At 48.5% G+C, this 23,611-nt stretch overlaps 2 protein-coding genes across 2 annotated transcripts in view; both read left to right on the top strand.

Annotated features, from left to right (window-relative positions):
- CAPN5 (calpain 5) overlaps positions 1-19,843 on the top strand; it is a 51,756-nt gene extending 31,913 nt beyond the window's left edge. Inside the window, exons 4-13 of the mRNA XM_015645810.2 lie at positions 7,847-8,055; positions 8,479-8,671; positions 9,222-9,415; positions 10,072-10,149; positions 10,696-10,891; positions 11,977-12,099; positions 12,779-12,975; positions 13,411-13,532; positions 16,084-16,220; positions 16,549-19,843. Of these exons, the coding sequence (XP_015501296.1) occupies positions 7,847-8,055; positions 8,479-8,671; positions 9,222-9,415; positions 10,072-10,149; positions 10,696-10,891; positions 11,977-12,099; positions 12,779-12,975; positions 13,411-13,532; positions 16,084-16,220; positions 16,549-16,731 (1,632 nt within the window). The 3' untranslated portion in view covers positions 16,732-19,843. The remainder of the gene's footprint in view (positions 1-7,846; positions 8,056-8,478; positions 8,672-9,221; positions 9,416-10,071; positions 10,150-10,695; positions 10,892-11,976; positions 12,100-12,778; positions 12,976-13,410; positions 13,533-16,083; positions 16,221-16,548) is intronic.
- On the top strand, positions 28-7,820 carry OMP (olfactory marker protein). Its single transcript, XM_015645823.2, has one exon. The coding sequence runs from the start codon at positions 2,678-2,680 to the stop codon at positions 3,155-3,157; it is 480 nt and encodes a 159-aa protein (XP_015501309.1). The 5' UTR covers positions 28-2,677; the 3' UTR covers positions 3,158-7,820.
- Positions 19,844-23,611: the final 3,768 nt, after the last annotated feature.

Genomic DNA, 23,611 nt, shown 5'->3' with positions numbered 1-23,611 from the left:
GTTCCCCATGCCAGGGGAGAGCCTGTCAACACCTTGGCTTCGTGTTGTGTTTGTCCAGGTCAAAAACTGGTTCTCAGGGATGCCTCATGTCCTGAAAAGCTGATAATGAGCAAAAAGTCTCCCTTAAAAGACTGTCTTGCAAAGGGCATTAGTCATCACAACTGCAGTCACCACACTCCAGCCAAACCCTTGGCCAGTTTCTCCTTAGCCAAGTGGATCAAATCCCATCCTGTTTTTCAGATCCTGAATTTCAGATCCCTTTGAATTCCAAAATAATCTAAAAATTAACAAGAAGAATCAGGATGCTCAGCTGCAGCATTTAGCCCCGTTTCCCTAGTCCCCATGGTTTCCCTTCTCTTTTGCCATTTACTGTGTTCCCACCTTGGCAGTCAGACACCAGTGCTGGGACAGGTAGGTTGATTTCAGGGTGTTAGCATCTCTCCCAAGTCCCTGCTTGCCCAAAGCATCCATCCCTGGCATGTCCCATGGCTGGATGGCACCATGTAGCAGTGCTCCTTCAAGTGTGGGGTCCAGAAAGCCTCCAAGGAGCTGCACCAGAGCGAGGGGCTGCAGACCTGGGGAGCAAACAGAGAGGTACAGGGGGAAGGAGGTGCTCAGTGCCACATCCTTGGGCAGTCTGTGCCCATCTCTATCATGGCCTCAGCTGTGCAAGATGTCAGCCCTGTGAAAACCAAGGCAGGGGGACTTCAGATTCTGTTGCAGCTTTGCATCATCACAGGGCAAGAGACCAACAAGTGAGCAACTTTTCCCAGACTTTACTGTAAAAGGCAGCCAGTGTGTGCAGGCAGCACCACCAGCTTCACCCACAACCTCCTACAGCCACGGGCCTGAGACAGTTTCCTCCACACCACAGCTTTACATCTGCTCTGTGTGCTGTGGTTCTTCCAGTCTCTGCTTCCTGTGGTGAGCATGAACACCAAGCTCAGGGATTTCTTGCAGCATCCCCACTTTTTGTTAAAATCAAGGTTTTTCTTGATTGAACAGGATAGATGGTGTTGCCCTCTAGATAAGCAATAAAGCTTCCTGCCATGGCTGCTGTGGTGACTGCTGTGGCTCTCGTTACAAGGGTGACATGGGGTTGTTTAGCTTGTTCCTCACCATCAACATCCTCCAAGGGTGAGTTGGCAAGTTGTCATCCTTCTTCAACATTCACTTCCAGCTCTGCCCTGGGAAATGCCAACCAAACAGAGGCTGGGTCCCTTTGGACACTTCATTATTTCAGTTTGCCAGGCATTGCTTTTCCTCCCATGGCAATTTGGCTATGGGTATTTGTGACTTCTCATTTTCCATTGATTTAACCCTCAGAGGCTTTCTTTTACCTGCCCCTGTTGGATCTTTATTTATCAATAATGGGACGGGGCTGCAGGTAGGCACTCCTTGAGCTTTTTATTCAGTATTAGCTTTATTGGTACAAGGTGAGACACAAAAGATGTTGAAAGCTCGTGCTATGACAACAACAGTCAAATTTTCTTGGTTACAATGCCTTTTTGAAAACTCTCTAGCTAATAGAATAATGTTAAAAGCTTGTAAGTGTTTGCTTATGATCTGGCTCTGTAACACCCTTTCTATGACCCTTCAGACATGTCTAATTTTTATGAAAAGAAATTAATACATTAAAATGGAGGGCAAAACCATGCCAGGATGCTGTTGCTGACTTGCTGCTGCAGGAGCATTGTGGTGTCTGACTCCTGCCAGCTGTTCCATCCAGAAAAAGGCACAATCGTCGTGTTAGTTTGCTACTCCTTGACTTAGAGTCAGTTTGTCCCTTGGGACCCTCGTGTCCTTTTCTGGATGGCACAGCCTGATGAAGGCTACCAAAATAGTCAGGAGGAAAGTGGGTTTGTGCATCCAGGAGGAGAGAAGGTAAAAAGGGAGCTCATTGCTGTGTGCAGCTACTTGACTGTAGAATCATAGAATGGTTTTACTTGGAAGGAACCTTTAAAGATCATCTAGTTCCATTCCTCCTGCCATGGGCAGAAACATCTGCCACTGGACCTTGTTGCTCAGAGCCCCATCCAGCCTGGGTAGGGGAGTGTGGACAAGATGGAGCCAGGCTCTTGCAGGGATGTACAGAAGACAAAGGACAGCAGCACAAGCTGCAGCTTATCTTCATCATGAGCCCAGTCAGACACTGGAACAGGGCCCAGAGAGGCTGTGGGACCTCTGTCCATGGAGATACTCAGAGATGGACTGGATGAAGCCCAGAGAAATATGATTTAACTCTGAAGTAAGTCCTGCTTTGAGCAGTAGGTTGGACCAGACTCCTCCAGAGTCTCATTCTGGCCTGAATTAGCCATGAACCTACACCCAGAGAAAGACACTGCCACTCATCCCTGCCAAGGTTGCATCCCTGGCTTTGTTTTGGGATAATGAACAATGGTTTCCAGGGAGGTTGCCAGGGAGGCTGACATCAGGCATCCCTTCCCTACAGAGTACCGTGCACAGCAGCACCAACAGTTCTGAATCTGCAAATGAGTCGGGAGGGCACTCGGGGGAAGCCCCAGAGGTGTTTTGCGTCATTGGCCCAGGTTGCCTAGCACTGCTGGGACTGCGGAGAGGGGACACCAGCTCCAGGGGCCCGTCTGATCTTTCCCCCTGCGTGTCCTGCTAGAGAGCCACACACTGCTGAGGAGGGAGCAGAGGAGCAGCCAAGGCGATGGCAGCTGAGGCAGGGATGCTTGAGCTGCCCTTCACCTGCGACGAGCAGCTCACCCAGCGCATGCGGCTGCGGTTCCAGAGCCTGCAGCAAAACAAGGCGAAGCCCCAGGATGGCGAGAAGCTGCTGCGTCCCAATGAGCACATCTACCGAGTGGATTTCATCCAGCAGCACAAACTGCGCTTCCTCCGCTGGGATGTGCAGCTGGAGAGACCTGGGAAGGTCATGGTGACTGGCACCTCCCAGCACTGGACCCCTGATCTCACCCACCTGATGAACCGGCAGCTGCTGGAGCCGGTGGGCATCTTCTGGAAGAGGCTGGGGGCCGAGGAGGTGGAGTGCAATGGGGCAGACGCCCAGGAATTTGGGGAGCGGATAGCAGAATTAGCCCAGATCCGCAAGGTGATGTATTTTCTGCTCACTTTCACCGGTGGCCTCGAACCAGCTCAGCTGAAAGGCTCTATTGTTTTTAAAGCTTGATCCCCTCTTGCTCAGCTTTTCTGAGCAAAGCTCCAGCTACGCTTCTTTCAATTCAGTTTTTCGTTCCATTTTTACATCTGGTTTTTTGTGCTTTTTTTTTAATGAGAGGCAGCACTGTGGTAAAGCAGAGAACACCTCAGTGCTTCTGGAGCCCCTCAGCCCTCTGAAATATTCCCCAGATGTGCTGCCCTCTGTCTAAATGGTGGGGAGAAGGGTACCATGAACTTGCTGCTGGATTTGCCCAGAGTGTAAGACTGCGTGCTTGTAAATTCATCAGTGATTCACACAGGGTCTTACTGGCTTGGAAATACAAGGCCGCCCTAAGTCCTCTCACTGTAGCAACTGCACACCAAAAATCCACTGGAAAAATAAGTAATTGCCATACCAGAAAACAGCAGGGACCCCTGGAGGGAGCCCTGCTTTCCAGTTTCCATCCTAGCCGTTAAAAAGGGAGGGCTTGTTTGTGATGGAGTTCCTCTCCTTGCAAGGTGCTGAGTGCTTGCAGGCTCTGGTGACTTGTGCTGCTGCTGCTTGGAGTCTCTGAAGAGCAGTCCCGTGGAGAATCCACCTTGCCGTGAAGCTGAAGTACAAACACTTGGACTCGCTGTATTCTGCAGATATTGTAAACCCACTGGACTAATGGGGAGCTTGGGCCAGCCTTTTCTGACCACTGCCACCGTTTCTTGCTGGGGGGAGGGTGGAATTTGTTGGTCCAAGATGGGTTGGAGCTGGTGTGTGTGTGTTTTGGCAGACCCAGCAGCTCAGAGCAGCCTGGGCCAGCAATGAGTCCTCTGCAGCAGAGCTAAGTTGTGTTTTGTTCTGTCCTTAAAGCACACATGAAAATATTTACTCTGAAGTGTCTATAGAGAGTCATGAGGCTGCAGAGCACTTTGCAAGCCACAGAGGAGGACCCTGCTGCTTCTATCCTTAAAAAAAGCAGTGTCTCCTGCCCTCTAAAACACAGGGAAGGGTGTCTGGGTGACCATGGGAGCAGAGGGGAATAGTGCATTTCTAAGTACTGGAACAGGAGAGAGTTTTGTGCCCAGTTTGCCCCATGACTGCAAGTAAACTGTTACGTTTGGATGTTTTCTCTTCCTCCACCAAAAAGTGGAGAGTACTTCACTGAAGCTTCTTGAGACACACAGATAGAAAAGTCCCTTGAAAGAGCTAAGTATTATTACAGTTGGTTCTTTGCTCAGATTGCACTCAAATTTGTGTGAGTACTCCTCGAGGTGCAACCTGACACCTTCCCAAGATGAGTAAGGAGAAAGCAGTGATGGGAAAGCCAGGGCAAGGTGACTTTGTACCTGGGGCCTGTGGACTTATGCAGACCAGACCCAAAAAGGGTTCAACCTCTTCTCTAAAATGTCCAGAGATGCAGACCCTATGCCTTCCCCAGCCCAGCAATAGTGTATAAAATGATATGCACAAGTTATGTCAGGCAGAGAGGAGAAAGAAGGCAGAAGATCAGATACTGGCTGGAGAGGTGGTGGGAGCTGTTAGTCTTGCCCAAAACCAAAGCCCAGCAACCACCAAATCCTACAGCCATGCCAGAGAAGTTGAAGACTTTATTTAGATCCCAAGAAGTGCTGGACTCAGTGAGTAGAGAGAAAAGTGCATGCATCCCTGCTTGACCAAACACACCTCTAGGGTCCTAGCAGACTTTCCTGTAGAAGACCCCTCTTTGTACATCTCAGAGCAGAGTTCCTGAGTACAAACTGCTTTAGACCAAATAACAGAAGCCACTGGCAACATCCAGAGGGGTTTTTGCATGCTAAGTCTCACAATATGTCATTGCTACGTTGCTAGGGTAGAGCTCTTGCTGCAGATGTCTCACTGGGTATTGGTGTACCGCAGTAAATAAAAGCCTAGACAATGGGTTCCCCTAAAGGACTGAGGCTGTTTGTGTCTTCTTCATGCTCCCTTTGGAAGCTGCCCTAGTCCTGCATGCAGTAAAGCACCAAATTTCAACTCAATATTGGCATTCTTGAGCCCTTTTTAACTTCCTGTAAAATTTAAGATGGACATTTAATTTATTCTCTCTTGGTGTGAAAGGCTTCATGGAGTATTGAGTGGGTCTTTTGTGGTCAAGAGCATCTTGAAGCTGGGCATAGAAGGGGAAATGATTCTCAGGTGGATCCTTGTTTCCTTCAGAACTGAGGAGGGAGGTGAGGGGACCAGTGTGGTCTCTCTCCGCTGCAGGGAAGATGAACCTCTTTTACCAGTCACTGAAACTATCCTACACAGTTCCAGCATCCCATGAAGACTTTCAGATACTCCACCCTGTCCCATCTCCCAGGGGAATTCCATCCCAGTTTGTACCACAGTTCACATTGGTACAGCTGCATGCCTCTCTCCTTATCCTGAACTGGCAAGTTCCCAGCATAAGGCTTGGAGAACTTGGCATGTACCAATTTCTCCTTATCAGGGACATTTTCTCCAGGACCACAGATACCTTTTCTCTTAATTAGCCACTCTTAAGAAAATTGAAAAAAGCCCTAAATAAGTTTAGGGAGGTGAACCTGGCATTTCTGTGCTCACAATTTACCTGTCTCTGAACCCTTTCACAGTAAATTTTTCACACTAAATGGTGTTGCAGCTCCAGATTTTTTGAGTCCCTAAGGAAAAACAGCACATCTGGGTGAAAAAGAACGAGAAGAGCATGGTTTCCACTGCCCCAGTGTCACACAGCCAAGTCCAGGACTTGTTGGGATCCTGAGATGGGTGGTCCATGGAATACTCTCCAGCAGGGAGCACCTGTGGAGATCAGACTCCTCTAATTTCCTTGAGGGTCAGTGTAGAAATACGACCACTCCGTGCTCCTGGACCCTTCTCTGGATGAAAGCTGACCATTTTTGCTGCCTTCAGTGGTGGAGGGTGCTCCCAGAGCTGTCCCCAGGTGAAGAACTGGAGGAGGATGGTGGGGACCTGTGTGTCTCACCACCAGTGACAGTAGGAGCAAGTCTCAGACCCAGCCAGCTGGAAGCTGTCACTACCAGCTCTGGCTGACGAGCTGCCTCTAATCAATGCTGGGATCATTTCTAAGCCCACATTAATAGCGAGTTGATTATCAGGATGGTCCTCTATGACAATTCATTAGGATGAGCTCCAGTCAGGAGGGAATCAATGGGCACTGATGGAGGGCTGGCTGACCTTTCCTGGCAGTCTCCAGAGAGGACTCTGGGACATATCTGTTAGCACTTCTATAAAACACCAAACCCTCCAAATGTGGCTCTTTTTCATGGCTTTGTCTGCTCTGCTTCTATTGATCCAGATGACTCAAGAGTGCCTGTGAGCTTGCAGGGCTGATGGCATCATTAATATTTCAGTGTAGGAGCAATAAGAGCCCTGGGCTGGACCATTGCTGGTAGCTAAGGAGTCAGGGGGTTCTTCAGAGGGAATTCTCTCTGCACAATTCCTGCTTTGTGACAGTAGACAAAAAAAAAACCAAAACCAAAACCCAGCTCTGTCAGCTGGACAATGGCCCAAAGCATAGTACAGGTGGTTTCACCATGTCCTGTGACTTCTTGAAGAGGCTCTTTCCAAGCAATGTAGTTGTGTCCTCTCCAAACCCCAGAGCACTCAGCTCTCCAGAGGAAAGTGATTATTTGGTGTATTGGAACATAATACGTGCCTGCATGGACACCTTGGGGGTTTTCTATCACTGAGCTCATGATCCTTTGGGAGCAGGTAAGTGAGTAGCAGGGGTGTGGCCAGGCAGTCACATTACTGCTGCTGTGTGACTCAGAACTTGTCAGCCAACAACTGCAGTAACTAGATGTGGCCTCACAGCCTGCCCTGGCCGTGAGGTAAAACCACATTGCCTCCACCCTCAACAAATCTAAACTGTGCTGGGGTAGTTCCTTGCTGTGTGCCTCTGTGTCCTGGCTCTGGGTGAATTTTCTATCCAAAGCGGAGCTGGTGGTGCCTGCAGCCATGACAGGCTGTGCATTTTTGCAGTTCCCCTTTGCCTGTGCCTGTCCTGCTGGCAGTGACACCAAACCTGTGCCTCCCCAGAGGCTTCTCAGCAGCCTCTCAGCTGTGCTACGGTTTCTTTCAACTCAGACCTTCTTTTCCATCTTTCATCCAATCACCTCCCCGTGCTTGGCTGAGTGAGCATGGTAGCTCTTGACAGGGAAGAATGGTGACCTTGAGGGAATGGGGATTCTTGCTTTTCCCACTTTTAGTAGGTTCATGCAGAGTATCTGCTGCCTGTTCATTGGCACCAGGTAGAGGAATACCACACTTGCTCTTGGGCTAGTCAGGGCACACCAGAACCAAGTAGGAGAAGAAAGTGCCCTTTTTCAGTGGTACCCTACTGTCACTAAAAAAACAAAACCCATGGTCATAAAAATAACAATCTCTGGTTAGACAAAGAACTCATCTGCTCCAATAGCCTGTCTACAGAAGTACATGGCAGCAGATGTCCAGGGTAGGGTTATAAGAAAGAGGACAAAGGTCTTTAACTCCACCTTCCAAGGGACAGTGGAGTCTAAGGTACTCCAGTACATGTTAATCTAGTCTGCATTGGCAGAACCAGGTCCAAAATCTGGCTCCAGCAGACTGTAAGGAAGTCCATCCCCCTTACAGTCTTCCTTGTCTTTGATATTGTCTGCATTAGTTCCAGGATGAGAGTCAATCCTGGGAAAAAAATAAATAATTTGAACTTACGTGCCTCTTCTTTTGCAGGTCATCCCAGACTGGAAGGAGCAGGAGTGGAACCCTGAGAAACCTGAGAGCTACGTGGGGATCTTCCACTTCCAGTTCTGGCGTTTTGGCCAGTGGCTGGATGTGGTGATCGATGACCGCCTGCCCACACTCCACAATCAGCTCATCTACTGCCACTCCAACTCCAGAAATGAGTTCTGGTGTGCCTTGGTGGAGAAAGCGTATGCCAAGTAGGTACCCAGGCAGTTATAGGATAAAGTGGGACCTTGGGCACTTTGTTTTTCCCCTCTGTTCATTCACCAGCTGGTTTGCAGCAGTGGAAACATCTTTCCTGCAGAAGAGTAGTACATAACTAAAACAGAAAAACACAAAGAAAAAACCCTACACTAGCCCTAATTTACCCTCAAAGCAAAATACCCTTCAATGTTTCTTTAAATTACACCTATTCTAGAGATTTCAGGTTCCTTTTACTTAGGTACTATGACAGCAAGAGTGCAGCAAGGAATGTGGATCCTATTTTTTCACCCTAATTTGCTGTCCTCTCTCACTTGAAGTTCAACTACACATCTCCATTCTTGAGGCTGCCCAAGAATCGCCCTCGACCCCTTAAAAGGTCAGGCTGGTGTTGTGCCATCACTGTCACCCTCTTTCAGGTTGTCAGGCTGTTACGAGGCCCTGGATGGAGGCAACACAGCTGATGCCCTGGTGGATTTCACCGGTGGGGTCTCTGAACCTATCGACCTGACCGAAGGGGACTACATCGCCGATGAAGCCAAGCGAAACCTCCTCTTTGAGCGCGTGTTGAAGGTGCACAACAGGGGAGGCCTCATCAGCTGCTCCATCAAAGTAGGCAACATTACCAGTGTGGTCACCATCCCACGGGAATAGGATGCAGTTGTCTTACACAGTCATAAACTTCTAAATTAGAAGAGATAAATTGTGGTCAAGGGTTCTGACTTCTTGATGATGGCAAAAGGAGTGAATCCTGAGTGTCAACCCTCTTTATTTCTTGTTGCTATGTCCAAGAGTGCAGATTCATCCCAGCACCCTTTAAATGCTATGAGGGGATCCACTCCAGAGAAAGGTGTTTTGGTGTCTGCATCTGGGTATCTTCATAAATGTTAAGTTGCCAAACCTCCCAGTATAACCATTAGGATGAGCTTTATCGGTTGCCAGTATGGGAGCTCAGAGACTTCATGAAGCATGTGAAGAAAAGGTGGGATCCAGCACATAAAACGGCATCTGAGACATGCCAGCTGGCTCTCTCCCTGACTGTTGATGCTCTTCTTTTCTGCTCAAAGAAACCTGCAGGGAAATCTGAGTTGCTTTCTTTCCCAGCCCCTGCAGATGTGGTCATGTCCCCCTGGTCTGAGCACTGTCTGTGTCCCCCTGCCAGGCCACATCAGCAGCTGACATGGAGGCTCGCCTGGCCTGCGGACTGGTGAAGGGCCACGCGTACGCGGTGACGGACGTGCGGAAGGTCCGTCTGGGCCATGGCCTTCTATCTTTCTTCAAGTCAGAGAAGCTGGACATGATCCGCATGCGCAACCCGTGGGGCGAGCGGGAGTGGAACGGCCCTTGGAGTGACACGTGAGTTGGGACAGCTTGTTTCAGTGGGAACTTCTTCCCTGTGAGGGTGGTGAGGGACTGGCACAGTTCCTCAGAGAAGCTGTGGATGCCCTATCCCTGGAAGTGTTTGAGGTGAAGTTGGATGGGGCTTTGAGCGACCTGGTCTAGTGGAAGGTGTCCCTACTCATAGCAGGGGAGTTAGAATGAGATTATATTTAAGGACCTTTCCAACCCAGACCATTCTGTGATTCTGTAATTCCATGTTCATTCATACTGGTGAGGGATGTTCACAGGTCACCTTTGTGCTCCCAGGCTTATTCCAGCAAAATGAGCACCCAACACAGCCAGCCTCTGCCACCACTCACTGCTGTGATGGCTGTGGATGAGATGAGATGAGGCACCAAAGGCTGGTGCAACCAGAGCCTTTTTGACCAGAGTCAATTTTGTTGTCTTTATGGATAGGGCTGTGATTGTACTGGCCAAACAAAACCTTGCCAGACTGGATTAAATTCCACTGGTCAGGAGGGGAGTTGAAGTTCCAAGCCGTGCTGCACTTCCCCCATGTTTGTCAGATGACCTAACCGGAGCAGCATGGGGACTGGCTTTACACAGCCCTTGAACCTTCATCTCCTGTGTGTCTCTTACCTCTGAGTAATGATGCTGTTCTCTTTCCACAGCTCTGAGGAGTGGCAGAAAGTGAGTAAAAGTGAGAGAGAGAAGATGGGAATGACAGTGGAAGATGATGGAGAGTTCTGGTGAGTCCCTCCTGGGTTTGTCACCACAGGCACATTATCCTCCCACCCCATGGAGCATGTACATTTTCTCCATGCATACAGCTATCCAGAGAAAACAGGCTTCCAAGCCATAGGATCTCTAGTGAAGTTCCCTCTAGCCCATGGGTGTTAGCTTTTGATGGCCATGACTCTGGAGTTGCAAGGTGTGCTCTGCATCACTTGGGGGCCAAACCATTTTACCAGGGTACTGAGAACATGTCATAAATGTGCTGAACTTCACAGCATCACCAGGAATATTTCAGTACATTTACTCTTGTGTGGAGAAAGGGGCACTGTGCTGCTTCTCCCTCTCCAAAACACAGAGATCTGTTTAAACTCAGTAAGTATTTACTGCAGGCATAGAGAAAGGTATCTCCATCTCTTTTGTAGATATTTGATGAACAACTTTTGTTATTCATCAGCCACCAGAGACAGCCCACACTCTAACAGGTGATTAAGAAAATCCCTGCAGTGTACCTTTGCAGGGAGAGAAGCAGCATAACCCAGTTCTGCCCTTTTCTGACTCAGGATGACCTTTGAAGATTTCTGCAAATACTTCACGGACATCATCAAGTGCCGTCTGATCAACACCTCCTACCTGAGCATCCACAAGACCTGGGAGGAGGCAGTGCTACACGGGGCATGGACCAGAAGCAGTGACCCCTTGAAAAACCGCTCAGGAGGCTGCATCAACCACAAGGACACTTTTCTGCAGAACCCTCAAGTGAGTAATGGAGCAGAGGGCCTTCTGGAGCCTTCACGTGTGCTTTCAAGTGTTTAACTCTTCTACAGGGACCTAGAAGGCTGAAATGGCTACCAGACCTCTAACAGATTATTTGAGCTTATGGCAATTCTCTGGCACAAGATGACCAGCATTGAGGCCAACTCTATTAACATTATCCCTCTTATCAAGGAGACTGCATCCAAGTGCTTAGTGTAGAGCATCTTGGAACGAGGGAAAAACAAGCTGTGCCACAGGGTAGAATTGTTGATTGGTTCCAGTCAAACAGGGCCAGGAGTCATTTCCAACAATCTGGACATCTGAATGACCGGATTCCAGTTTTTCTGCCCAAACTTTGACGCTGTTAAATTTACCAGGACAGGTGTAGCCCATAGAGATGTTTCCTTCTAGCTTGAAGTTCATCTCCTGGAACAAACTTTTTTAGAGAAAAGGAGTCTTGGGGGACCTTATGGTTCTCTGCAATGCCCTGAAAGGAGATCATATCCAGGTGGGAGTTGTCTCTTCTCCCGGGTAACAAGTGGTAGGACAAGAGAAAAAGCCCTCAAGTTGTGCCAGGTTTAGATTGAACATTAGGGAAAACAACTTTACTGGAAGGGTGAAGACATTAGGGAGGGGCTGACCAGAGCAGTGGTACAGTCACCATTTCTGAAGGCATTCAAAAGGCGTGTGGATGTGGCCCTTTGGGACATGGTTTAGCAGTGGACTTGGCAGTGCTAGGTTAAGGGTTGGACTGAATGATCTAGAGGTCTTTTCTAACATAAATGATTCTACAGTTGTCTTGTCCTACTCTGAACTGGGATTCTCACGATCACAAGCCAGGTCATTTTGAGTCCTTCATCTAACAAGCAGTTGAAGGATGGCTTGGTCCATTGCAGGAGTTGTCATCAAGGATGTGGTAGAGTTGTTTCCATCTTCCAGCTCTCTATTAGCCTTTTGAAGTCAGGCTGTCCCTGCATGGAGGTGGATTGGGAGAAGCTGATGTTAGATCTGCTAAATCAAACCCCACCCAAGCCCAGGGATCTGGTATTAATAAATATTTCCCTTACCTAACCTTTCTTTGCTTCTAGTACGTGTTTGATGTGAAGAAGGCAGAAGATGAAGTGCTGATCTCCATCCAGCAGAAGCCCAAAAGAACCAGCCGCAAAGAGGGCAAAGGAGAGAACTTGGCCATAGGCTTTGATATCCATAAGGTAGGCTGGGGTTTCTGCATGTTGGCCTGAATGCCACTGTAAATTTGTTGGTTGTGGAGTAGTATGTCAGTCCTGCATGGCCATATTGTTCATTTAAGTATTATCTGAGTGCTTCTGGGGTGCCTCCAGCACAGCCTGCCCTCCTCAAGAGAGGAAGAGGGATATCAAAGGGGACAGCATGGACAACAGGCTGCCCAGAAAAGCTGTGGATGCCCCATCCCAGGAAATCTTCAAGGCCAGGCTGGATATGGCTTTGAGTAACCTGTTCTAGTGGGAGGTGTCCCTGCCAATGACAGGGGGTTGAAACCAGATCTTGAAGTTCCCTTCCAACTGGAACCATTCTATGATTCCGTGCAGTTCTTGCTAAAAGCAATGATTAGTCTTCTCTCTCCAAATGTTGAAATCTGTTAGACTAATCCTTATGTGTTGTTTTCTGGGTCTGCAGTGTTAAGCTGGGATGCAAGAGACGTGTCCCTGAGTCAAGAGTTGGGAAAGATACAAACACACTTCTTTTCCACCCAGCACGGTTGGGACTGTTTTGCTGGTTCTCTTAACTCCAGGTGTCCTGGCATTGTGGACTCAACTCTTGCAGTCTTTTCCCCCCCTGCCCCCTGGTGGATACCAGTACCTTTTCAGCCAGTGACAATCCACTGACCATCCCACTGTGGTCTCTGCCCAGGTGGAGTTGAATAGGAACTACCGGATGCACACCCTGCAGCAGAAGGTGGCCAGCTCCATCTACATCAACTCCCGCAGCGTCTTCCTGAGGACAGACCTGAAGGAAGGCCGCTACGTCATCATCCCCACCACTTTTGACCCTGGTCATGAAGGCGAGTTCCTTCTCAGGATTTTCACAGACGTGCCTTCAGATTGCCGGTAAGGAGCACGAGCAGGGATGGGGAGGAATTGGCTCTTTGGAGACAGCCCTTTTGATTTGTGGTTTTCCTGAGTGGTCATAGCCTTGCCTGCAGCTGCTCTTTGGCTTTCTGTTAAGGGTGGTCAGGAGACAGGACATCTTTACACAGGTCTCATCACAGACATGCAGAGAAGCTCCCACTCTGCTCCTAAGCATAACATGGGAGAGCATCCCAAGCCCAGGTTGAGGAGCTTGGAGTGGGGAACAGAGTCTGACAGTGGACAGTGCATAATCACAAAATCACAGAATATTCTAAGTTGGAAGGGATCCACAAGGATCATCTGAAGATCATTGAGTCCAGCTCTTAAAGGAATTGCCTGTACAGCTCCTCATCGTGCCAGAGCAAACTTCTTGGGATTAGACTCCTCTCAAAGGCCACGTGTTTTTCCTTGCAGAGAGCTGACACTGGATGAGCCACCACACACCTGCTGGAGTGGGATGTGTGGCTACCCACAAGTAGTATCCCAGATCCATGTCCTTGCTGCAGCTGGGCTCAAGAATCAGGACTCCCAAGGAGGTACTGGTCTTTCCCTGCCTGTTGTCTGGCCCTGGAGGAGTTGGGAGGTGGTATAAGAAGTGGGACATGGCTGGAATTTATATCCTCAGATATATCTGCTTCAGACATCAGAGGAAGAGAAAGTCCTTGGAGAACTAAACTCACTTCTTGCAGTGGACATGATCTAGGAGCTGTTATATTTAGGCTGTTATCTGAGACCCTCCCAAAAGTTTCCCAAAGCCCTTAGCAGAGGTCCTGTAACAACTCAAGCTTTCCTCCCAAGTATGAGTAGCTGTAAAAGTGAGATTGTATTTAAAACTTTTTTGTAAGAAGGACAGAGAAAGAGCCTGATGTGTGGTATTCATCGCTGGAGGCTGGATAAATGTCTTATCAGCAGAGGGTATGCCAAATGTAGCTCATGTGGATGATGTGGATCTAGATCAGTTCTGACATCCATCACTTTTCCTGCATGGAAGACAGCAGCAGGACCTGAGGGCAAGAGCCCCATGTTCTGTCTGCCTCTGGACCAAGAAGCCCAGTGGTAGTGATGGCTTGTGCTAGGAGATTGCTGAAGTTGGGATGAAGGGTCTAGAGGTGGCGATTAGAGAAGCAAATGTCTTTCCACCATGGAAATAGGAAATCTCCCCCATTTCCTGAGTCAAGGATGTGTGGTATTTCTGGAAAGATTTAGCCAGACACTTTCACTTTCAAGCTGAATTTTAAATACAGAAATTGAAAAATTAAAAAATCTAATTGAAATCCAATTAAAATTACAGGGTTTTTTCCACCCAATAATTATTATCAGGGCTGCCTTTTACTATATCCCTAAAAGTAACAGGCGGGATCTTTTCTAAGCAAAGGCTATTCAAATGTGCTCATTTATCACATGCCACAAAGGGAGTCCTTATACCCTATCTGGTGTTTGGGCAGGGAATTTAACCCCTAGACAAGTGGTTTTTTTCTTGTGTTATTCACAACAGGTCAATGCACCTGCAGCAATGTAGGAAAATCTGTAGCCAAAGGTCTCTGAACTGTTCACAGAAAGAAGGAGGTTTATCTTTCCTTCAGACAAGAAGACATGTGGATTCTGGAGTCATAAAACACAAAAACTCTTTGGGAATTGCTTTCTTCCAGCTGTTTTCCAGCTGTTCAGCTCCCACCACCATCAGTGAGTTTGGTGTTTTCCAGTGCAGTGGCATCTCTCATGCATCCCAGGCCAGGCCTTATATACTAATTTGGAAATAGTGATTTACAGATAGGAATTTGGCTCTGGCTGATGGAATCTGAGGATTTATTGGGACATCCCAAAAGACAAGGTAATTTGGAAAAACAGCTGTGCAATCCAGCAGCTGTGTCTCACCAAGGGGAGCCAGGTCCTTGCAAACAGAAAGCTAGCAAAGAGGTGGTCTGGCAAGCCCTGGCCCTCATAAGGGGCTTGTTTATTCATCCTCATTTCCACTGGACAAGAAAACTCATCCAACTGGTCTGTGTTTCCATCATAGCCACTAAAGGTCATGGTATGAAAATGCATTCTGGCAGTTAAATTTCCATAGCAATAGCTCTTTCTCTACTGAAATTCCCAAAACAAGCACTTGTTTGGCAAGATCAAAGTATTCACTAAGGAGGGACTCTTCCCTTTTCCTGGAAGCTCAGGTCCCCTCCAGCTCTGGGCTGGTTGTATGTGAACTTGCTAATTTTATCCTCTATCTGGTGTTTCCTTGTGTGAGCCTCTCTCTCTTCTGCATGGTTTTATTTCTGCCTGCCTCTAGGAGAGCAAATGCTGAAAGGAGGGTTGAGTAGGATGATGTCCTCCATGGAACATGTACTGCAATGGTCAGAAGGGTTTGGGTGATGAAGGAGTGTTCCTGTAGAATATGGAGACAAGAGAGGCAGCCCTTTCATAGAATCATAGAATTGTTTCAGTTGGAAAAGCCTTCTAAGATCATCGAGTCCAACCCTTAACACTGCAAAGTCCACCATTAAATCATGTTCCCGAGTGCCACATCTACACACCTTTTAATTTCCTCCAGGGATGGTGACTGTGCCACTACCCTGGACAGCCTGTTCCAGTGCTTGATAACCCTTTAGATGAATTAGTTTTTCCTAATATCCAGTCTAAACCTGCCATGGTGCAATTTGAGGTCCTTTCTTCTCGTCCTGTTGCTTGTTTCCTGGGAGAAGGGACTAACCCCTACCTCATTACATCCTCCATTCAGGGAGTTGTAGAGAGTGACAGGGTCCCCCCAAGCCTTCTTTCCTCCAGGCTGACCCCCCCAGCTCATCCAGCCTGCTCCTTAACAGATTTGTGCTCCATCCAGACCCTTCCCCAGCTTCCTAGCAGTCCCTGAACACCTGCTGCCCAGAAACAATGTCACCTAATAGAATTAAACCTGAGCCAAACAGCTGAGCTCCATGGACGTCATCTGGGGTGTGACAAACCCTTTGGCAGATATCCATCTCCTCTGGTGGGCTATGGAGGCCAAATACTGCATGACACCCCTGGAAAAGAACTCTAAGGAATTACAGCTCTAAGAAGCTACAACAAACTAAAAATTCCCTTTTCCCTCCTCAGGAGCTGACCCTTACGTGATCATCAAGTGCGAAGGACAAAAGGTTCGTTCTCCAGTGAAGAAGAACACGGTATCACCAGAGTTCGATGTGAAAGGGCTCTTCTACCGCAAGAAGCCAGGACAGCCCATCATTGTTCAGGTACCTGGCAGGCAAGCAGTGGGCTGAGGGATGGAGACCTTCTCTCACTTGGACTCCCTGCCCTCTCCTCTCCCTGCCCTCTCTGTCCACAGCAGATCTGTTCCCCAGGCTGAGCATCACTGGTTAATGCAGCTCAACCTCTCACCACCACGGGGACACCTGGTAAAGGCATGTCCTTCACCCCTCTCACTACCAGAGTGACACCCCCAGACCTCACCACTGCCCTGGCTCAGCTCTGGGCATGTCCCCAGTGACCCCTTCGCTCTAGTTCATGAAGGTTGGCTGCATCCCTGAAGGAGCTGCCCTCATCCCTGTTTTTTTCCCACAGATCTGGAACCACAACTTGATAAGTGACGAGTTCTTGGGCCAAGTGGTGCTCACAGGGGATCCCAGTGACCGGCAGTCGGTGCACACACTGCACCTCCAGGACAAGGGGAACAGGAGGTCAAATGACCTCCCTGGAACCATTGCTGTGATGCTGCTCAGCAGTAACATCCTCACTAATGTCTGAGTACTCAAGGACGACTCTTCTGGTGCCACATATGTGAATATGAACATGCACACATACATAAATATATATAGAGACACACAGAGCCTACCTACCATCTGCAAAGTGTATATGAGCCATGCATGCATTCCACTCCAAGGAGCCAATTTTGTGTTTTCAATGTTAAAAAATGGTGCCTTTTTTGGGGAACCGCAATGATCCCTCTGCTGGCGTCCTCTGCAGCCCCCCTGGCTGCCACGTGCGCTGTGGGACCGCTGTGAGCACGCTGTGTGTCCTGACAGCCAGAGCACGATGCCCTGGGGCTGTTTGTTTACACAGGCTGGCACACACACGTGCCACCACGCACACATGTGGCTACCACGGTCCCACCAGCTGCTTCAGCGCATCTGCAGTGTGTCTGCTTGGGTTAAGAGTAGTGTGCATGGAGTTGTCTCCCTTGAAATTGCCATGTAATCGCTTATCTGTGGAGGCACCACAGCAAAGGAGAAGAGGAAAAACAGATCAGGGCCTGTTGGATGTTTTTTGGGTATGGCTTTGCATGCTGCAGCTGCAAGGAAATGCCCAAATCCACTGGGGCAACGAGACCAAAGGCTCCATCATTTTGTGGACAAGCTTTCTCCACCCAGGTCTTGCTCAGCCCCATGCAACTCTGAAAAATAGGAAGATGTCAACAGCTGTGGTGGGATAATTGTTCTCTGGGGTTGCGTTTCTGAATCAGTCTGGACCTGGCTCCTGTGGGTGCCTCCTGAACTGCCGTGGTGCCTCCTGTCTCTGTGTCTCCATGCCGTCCCCATCCCAAGAGCTCACCCCAGGAGCTGGGGTGGGTTGTCTGCTGGAGCAGTTCAGTATTTAGGTAAGAGAAGATTTGTTCCTCAGAAGGCCAAAATGTCAAGTTCAAGGAACGAGGAGCTTCGCTCCATGGGCTCCATCTGTACTGCTGCCTACAGTGCATCATTTCTCAGTGCCTCGCTTTCTCAAATTATTTTTAAAAATAGTGGGATTTTAGCTTGTACTAGAGGAGCACTGCTCCCAGTGCAGCCTGAAAATGCTGGGAATTTTTAATTCATACCAGTGTCCATCTCTCACCTTTAATTTCCAGTCTCCTGTCGTGGAGGATGAGTTGCACAGTCCTAGAGCCAGTCTCACAAGCACAACCCAAATGCATCCTTGGGGACGTGTCTAGGGCTATGGTCTGCTCCTAATTTCCATGAAAACTGGGTTAATCTTCCTTATTCCACTGGGTGGCAGAATCTGGCTTCTTATAAACCATCTGAGATAAGCCAAACAACAACCCGTTGTCTGGCCTTCCAGCAGCTGGCTAGGACAAGTTTCAAACCATTTTTTTTCTCCTGTTTGGGTTTTTTTATTCATGTGCCTTTAAAGTGGTGCAAGTTAAGGGATTTTTCTGTCAGATTTTCTAAGAAAATATTTTGCAGTCACCTGCATGCAAGTGGAAATTAATACATATGATAAAATCTTTGAATCTTGTTAAATTTTGATCTGAGTGGAGTCCTTTTCCTGCAACAAAAGTGAACAGGAAAGCCTTCTTTTGCTATAGCAAAGGGTTTCTGCTTGTCCTACTAAATACCTGTGTTGGTCCTGCAAGTCTGTTTGGGCTTTTTTAAAGATAAAGGTCTGCTAAGTCTGAAACACGGTAAAGTGTTCCCCAAAGTAGCTGCTAGCTCAGTGCTTGGTGCAACCAGAAGCAGACAATGCAACTGCGTTGATTTTTTCCAGGCTGCTTTTCCTATTTCCTCATCTCCACAGCCCTGCGGTTATGAGTTTGCTTTTTTACCAAATTTGCTTATGTTCTTAGGTCTTGTTTCTCAGGACTTAAAGCAGAGGTCCCCATGATGCTCTTTCCAGATCGCAATTACTCCTGGCTTGCACTGAGCACCCCCCAACTCCAGGTGCCGTCACTGGGACCAAATTTGGTTCAGTGTCTTGCAGAATTGACTTAAATGTTCCTAGTTAGATAAAGCAAATTTTTGATCCCAAGGCCAAAGCAAATCCTTGAATTTAGGAAGATCAATTCAGATATAATTTTATCCTAATTTGGTTTATGAGACTTATCACTGAAAATAAATGGAAGCAGGATTGTGGGGCTAGAAGGTATAATTTGGGTCTTAGGAGAAGATCTTACAGGCTTTTGTTCAGAGTGATAGGTGAGAGGGATGCCCAAAGATACCTCACCTGGCAGGGGGATGAGCTATTTGGCATCACAGGAATGTGACAGGAGTTTTGCACCATCATCAGCAGATGGAGGTGTCCAGACTGCCTGCATTAGCCTTGTTTTCTCGGAAAATCAGGCTGTGGATAGCATCAGCACAGGAGAGACATTTGTCCAGGAGTGCCCTGTCATGTGCCAAATGGCTCCGTGATCCCCCAAGGAGCAGTGCCAAAGCTCATCAAGGAGTTGTGGTGCCCTGGTACCCATGGGCTGCCTCCTTCCTCCCTACAGAGAATCAAGCCATAAAGAGAGGAAAGGCAGCTTTTTAATAGCTTCTTAAAAAATAATAAATAAATCACTCTATTTCAGGACCAAATTGTCTTAATATCAGTAATATTTGTCCCTTTTTTTAAAGAAAAAAAGAAAGTTTTGGAAAAGCTTGAGCAGAAGCCTTCTTCCCCCACATTTCCAATGGAAGAACAAAAATAACCTTTCTTACTCTTCTTTTTCTCTTATTTGTAGAGCAGATGAGGGAGGGGAATTATTGAAATGCCATTCCTATTGTTGATGCCTTTTCTCTTTGAATGAAGTAAACAGAAATATTCAGGGGGGTTGGGGATTTTTTAATTTTATTTTTTTTTTGAGAGGAGGGCAGGTCTGAAAAGCATTTTCCAGTCCCTCATGAGTGGGGTAGGACATGTGTCTGATTTATTTCACATTTCTTTTGTTAATCATTTCAATGGTTGCAAGCAGCCTGGCATTACACTCTGTGTAACCCATTTCTTTTTGACATCTGCCTGTTAAAACAGGCTGTGACTTGTCTTCATCTCCAAAGGCAGTGACGTGTCGTGCTGCACAAGATCAGAGAGTGGTCCAAACAGAAAGCCAACATTGTACAGCTGTAAACCTCCTATAAATAAATAAATTGTGTATATTTTATTCAGACTCCTTGCTTTTGAATTGCTGTGTTCTTCCAGAATGCTTTTGATGGGCACAAGGTGGCTCTGCAGGGCCTTTTGAATTTGCTCGACTCACCAAATTCCATTCAAATTCTTTTCTCTGTAGACTTTGAGACTGAGGCAAGGTGATCTGCATGAGTCTTTCACACAAGATTATACTCACATTCACTAGGAAAATCCACGGTGGGAATGAGTAACCTCCTCTGACCATAAACCTTTGTATCCTATGCCCCAGACTCACCACAGTGCAGGGAGCTTGTTTTTGTGAGCTTCACTTGACTTGGAAAAGAGCTCTGTAGATTGCTGAAAAAAGGAGTGAGAGTGGGGGGGAAGAGTTTATGGGCAAAGTAGAAGTAGGAATTGGATTTTGGGTGGCTTTCCCTCAGAAAACAAACCTGCACAATGGACATGGGGAGCTTTTGAAGAGCCTGGCTCTGCCCTTGGGAATCTCTAGTCTTGCTGCTGTAGCACACAGACCCAAAGCTTTGGCACTGGGATCTTGCTTTCATCTCAGCTTCCCTCCACCAGCTGCCTGTGCTCAAAGGCTTCGCAGCATGGAGAATCTGTGTGCTCCTGCAGGCCACCTTTAAGAGCCTGGAGCACACACCTGGAAAAAGCCCCTTTATTGTGGAGTGGAGGTGTCTTCCCAGACTCTTCAGCTTCTGGGATCATCCTCTGGGACAAGATGTGTTTCCAAATAATACCTAGAGAATGAGCATCCTACTCCTCTGCCTCCACCCCTGAAACAGCTTGCAGGGACCTTTCTTAGGGGAAAACCTCACAAACACCTCAGTCCCCCAAACATCCTGATCCTCTCCTGGAGGATATCCTGAGCAGTAGACCTGGCTGGGCACTTATGGGGCTGTGATGCTTGATGCTGGCCACAGCACAGGAGCTCTGGTGTAGATCAGGGGGCTTTACTGAGGCTGGCTTTGTGCACATTCTGAAAAAAAAGTCTATGCAAGCCTGGGTAAGCCGCAGACCATCATGTAGGCACGGAGGTTGTGCTTTCCCACCAACATCCACACCTCGATTTTGCTGGTACTGGGGCAGTGGGATTAAAAGTGTAGCATGCTTTGCAGCTCTGTCTGTGTCTGCTGGTGGTGCAGCACACCAGCATGGAGTTAGGCATGCTGGAATTGGTGTGGCACCTCAGCATGTCAGTGGGGACATGTGCATGTTTGGAAACCAGCAGCGAGTAATAAGAGTAGCGCACAGCTCCAGGCACAATCCAGCCCAGGTTCACCAAGGGTCCTGCAGTATCTCCTCATCCCTCCAGCATGGTCATTTGCCAGGCATTTCTGCTCAGAACATTAGTTTCATATTAGTTTCCATAGGGGACTTTTTTAAAGGGCTTTTTGTAAGGGCATGTTTTGATAGAACAAGCAGGGAATGGCTTTAAAGTGAATGAGGATGAGGTTAGATTATCTGGAAGAAATTCTTTACTGAGAGCCTGGTGAGGCACTGGCACAGGTTGCCCAGAGAAGCTGTGAATGATGTCGCAGCCCTGGCAGTGTTCAAGGCCAGGTTGGATGGAGCTCTGAACAACCTGGTCTAGTGGAAGGTGTCCCTGCCCATGGCAGGGGGCTGGAACTGGATGATCTTTAAGGTCCCTTCCAACCCAGATCAGTCTGTGATTCTATAGTTCTATGATTCTATGATAAATTGGCAGCTCAGGGTCTACCTTTGACCTGAAAGAGCATCTTCATGGAGGAACAGACATCCATCCTACTGAAAGTTAGTGCTGAAGTATTTCTTCTTGCACTTGTATCCCTTATAGCCATGATCTTCCCACCTTAACCCTGTATACATTCCCCACCATATGAGCCTCCTGCCATTCAAAAGAATGAGGGATTTCCAGCAGGAAGGGCTGCAGAGCTGGAAGGGCCTTCAGCAATGAGATGAGTTCATTGCTTGGCCCTCAGAACAGTTCAGGTGCTGCCACGCACTGATAGCCCGGGTTCATTCCCAGGGATTGGCCATGGGAGTCTGGAGTCTGCTCTGTCTGAAAGCTCCTTGCACTCTCCAAATCCCCCCTCCAAACCCAGTGGTGCACTCAGGAAATATGTCCAGCCCTGTGTTCCTGGCAGAGCCCCACTGCTGCCTTTCCACACATGTATATGGGTCCTTTTGGGCACAAGGCAAGGCTGCCCAAGCTTTTCCAAGCACATTGGATACAGCCCAGAGTAAAGCTCAGACACAGCCAGAATCTGCCCTCAAATCCACACCAACTACATTGACACAGTGAGGAAGGGTTCAGTGATGCTGGGCTGTGGACTGTGCTGTGACTTCTACATTTTGAGCAGAGTTCCTGGTTAGCTTTGAAGCAAGGAGGCTCCCTTTTGGTGCTCCTTACTTCTGCAGTATCACCAAAAAAACACATTCAGTCGGGTCCCCAGGAGGTTTTCCAGCACTGTCATTCCAAAGTGAAGCTTAGAAACAACTTTCATGATAACACTGCAAATATAAAGGTGTATTTTGCACCTTTCACTAGCTAAAATGACAAGCTTTATACCTAAGTTAGGAACTTCAGTGGTGCTTTGTAGCAAAATTAAAATCCAACCCCACCTTTCTCAGCAGGAAGGAAAAAAGACACTAGCCCAGATTTGGGCAGGGAGTCACCAGGTCAGAGTTAAGCTTCTAGGCAAAACCTCAGCTCTGAGTTTCCTGGTCCTCAAGTGTTTTCCTGTCCCAGTTTTCACATTTAAAAGTGCACAAGGCTGGTTCATTCAAACAAGGATGCCTGTCAGCTCCTGAGCTCACCCCACAGGACCTCAGTACTGTCCTTTGCACAGCCCAGAGACCTGTTTGCATGGGGCACCTTTCCAGCTACACTTTTTGCTAGGCATCCATCAGGGCTCTGCTCAATGAGGACCTGAAACTGCAGCAAAACTCATAGCATGGGTGCCATGAAAACATTTTACATGAGCAGATAGTGATAGGAAAAGGGGGAATGGTTTTAAACTTAAAGAAGGGAGATTAAGATATTAAGAATAACTTTTTTGCTGTGAGCATGGTGAAGCACTGGAACAGGTTGGTTGCCCAAAGAAGCTGTGGATGACCATCCCTGGAATTGTTAAAGGGCAGGTTGGATGGGGCTTTGAGCAACCTGGTCTAGTGTAAGGTGTCCCTGCCCACGTCAGGGGGGTTGAACCTAGGTGATATTTCAGGTCCCTGCCAACCCAGGCCATTCTATGATTTTATGATACCACACTGATTTAATGTGATTTAATTTAACCACATACGATTTAATGATATCCGTGGCGGACTCCAGGGCTGCCGGAGGACGTCTCTTTGGAGAGCGGGGATGCTGCGGGAGCGCGGCGCTTGCGGCTCCCGCGATGGAGGTACCCCCACACCCCCAGCCGCACTGACACCCCCACACCACACCCACACCCACAGCGGGGGCAGGCTGTAGCCCGGCTCCTCCCCCGCTAAGAGGCTCAGCCGGGGCAGGCGCTGCCCTCGCTCGGTGCTGGAGGCAGCGCGGCTCCGCTCCGGGCGCCGCTGCCCCGTCCCCGCCGCCGTCCCTGGCCATGCCCCGCTAAGGTAAGGCGGAGCGGGGGGCAGGCGGCACCCGGGGGAGCCAGGCGGGGGCTGGGGATGCTGCGGGTGGGGTGCAGCGGGGATGCGGTGGGATGCGGAGGGGCGCGGTGAGGTGCGATGGGTGGGATGGATAGATGGATGGATAGATGGATGAATGAATGGGGGTGCCCCCGCCGGGGCTGCGGGCAGCGAGTCGGATCAAATCTGG

This window comes from Parus major, chromosome 1 (genome assembly GCF_001522545.3).
Source record: "Parus major isolate Abel chromosome 1, Parus_major1.1, whole genome shotgun sequence".
In the NCBI taxonomy this organism is placed as follows: Eukaryota; Metazoa; Chordata; class Aves; order Passeriformes; family Paridae; genus Parus; species Parus major.
This window is presented reverse-complemented; position numbering and strand designations above follow the sequence as displayed.

Coding starts and splice junctions, on each gene's coding strand:
- OMP (XM_015645823.2), top strand. CDS start 2,678: ATGGCAGCTGAGGCAGGGATGCTTGAGCTGCCCTTCACCTGCGACGAG.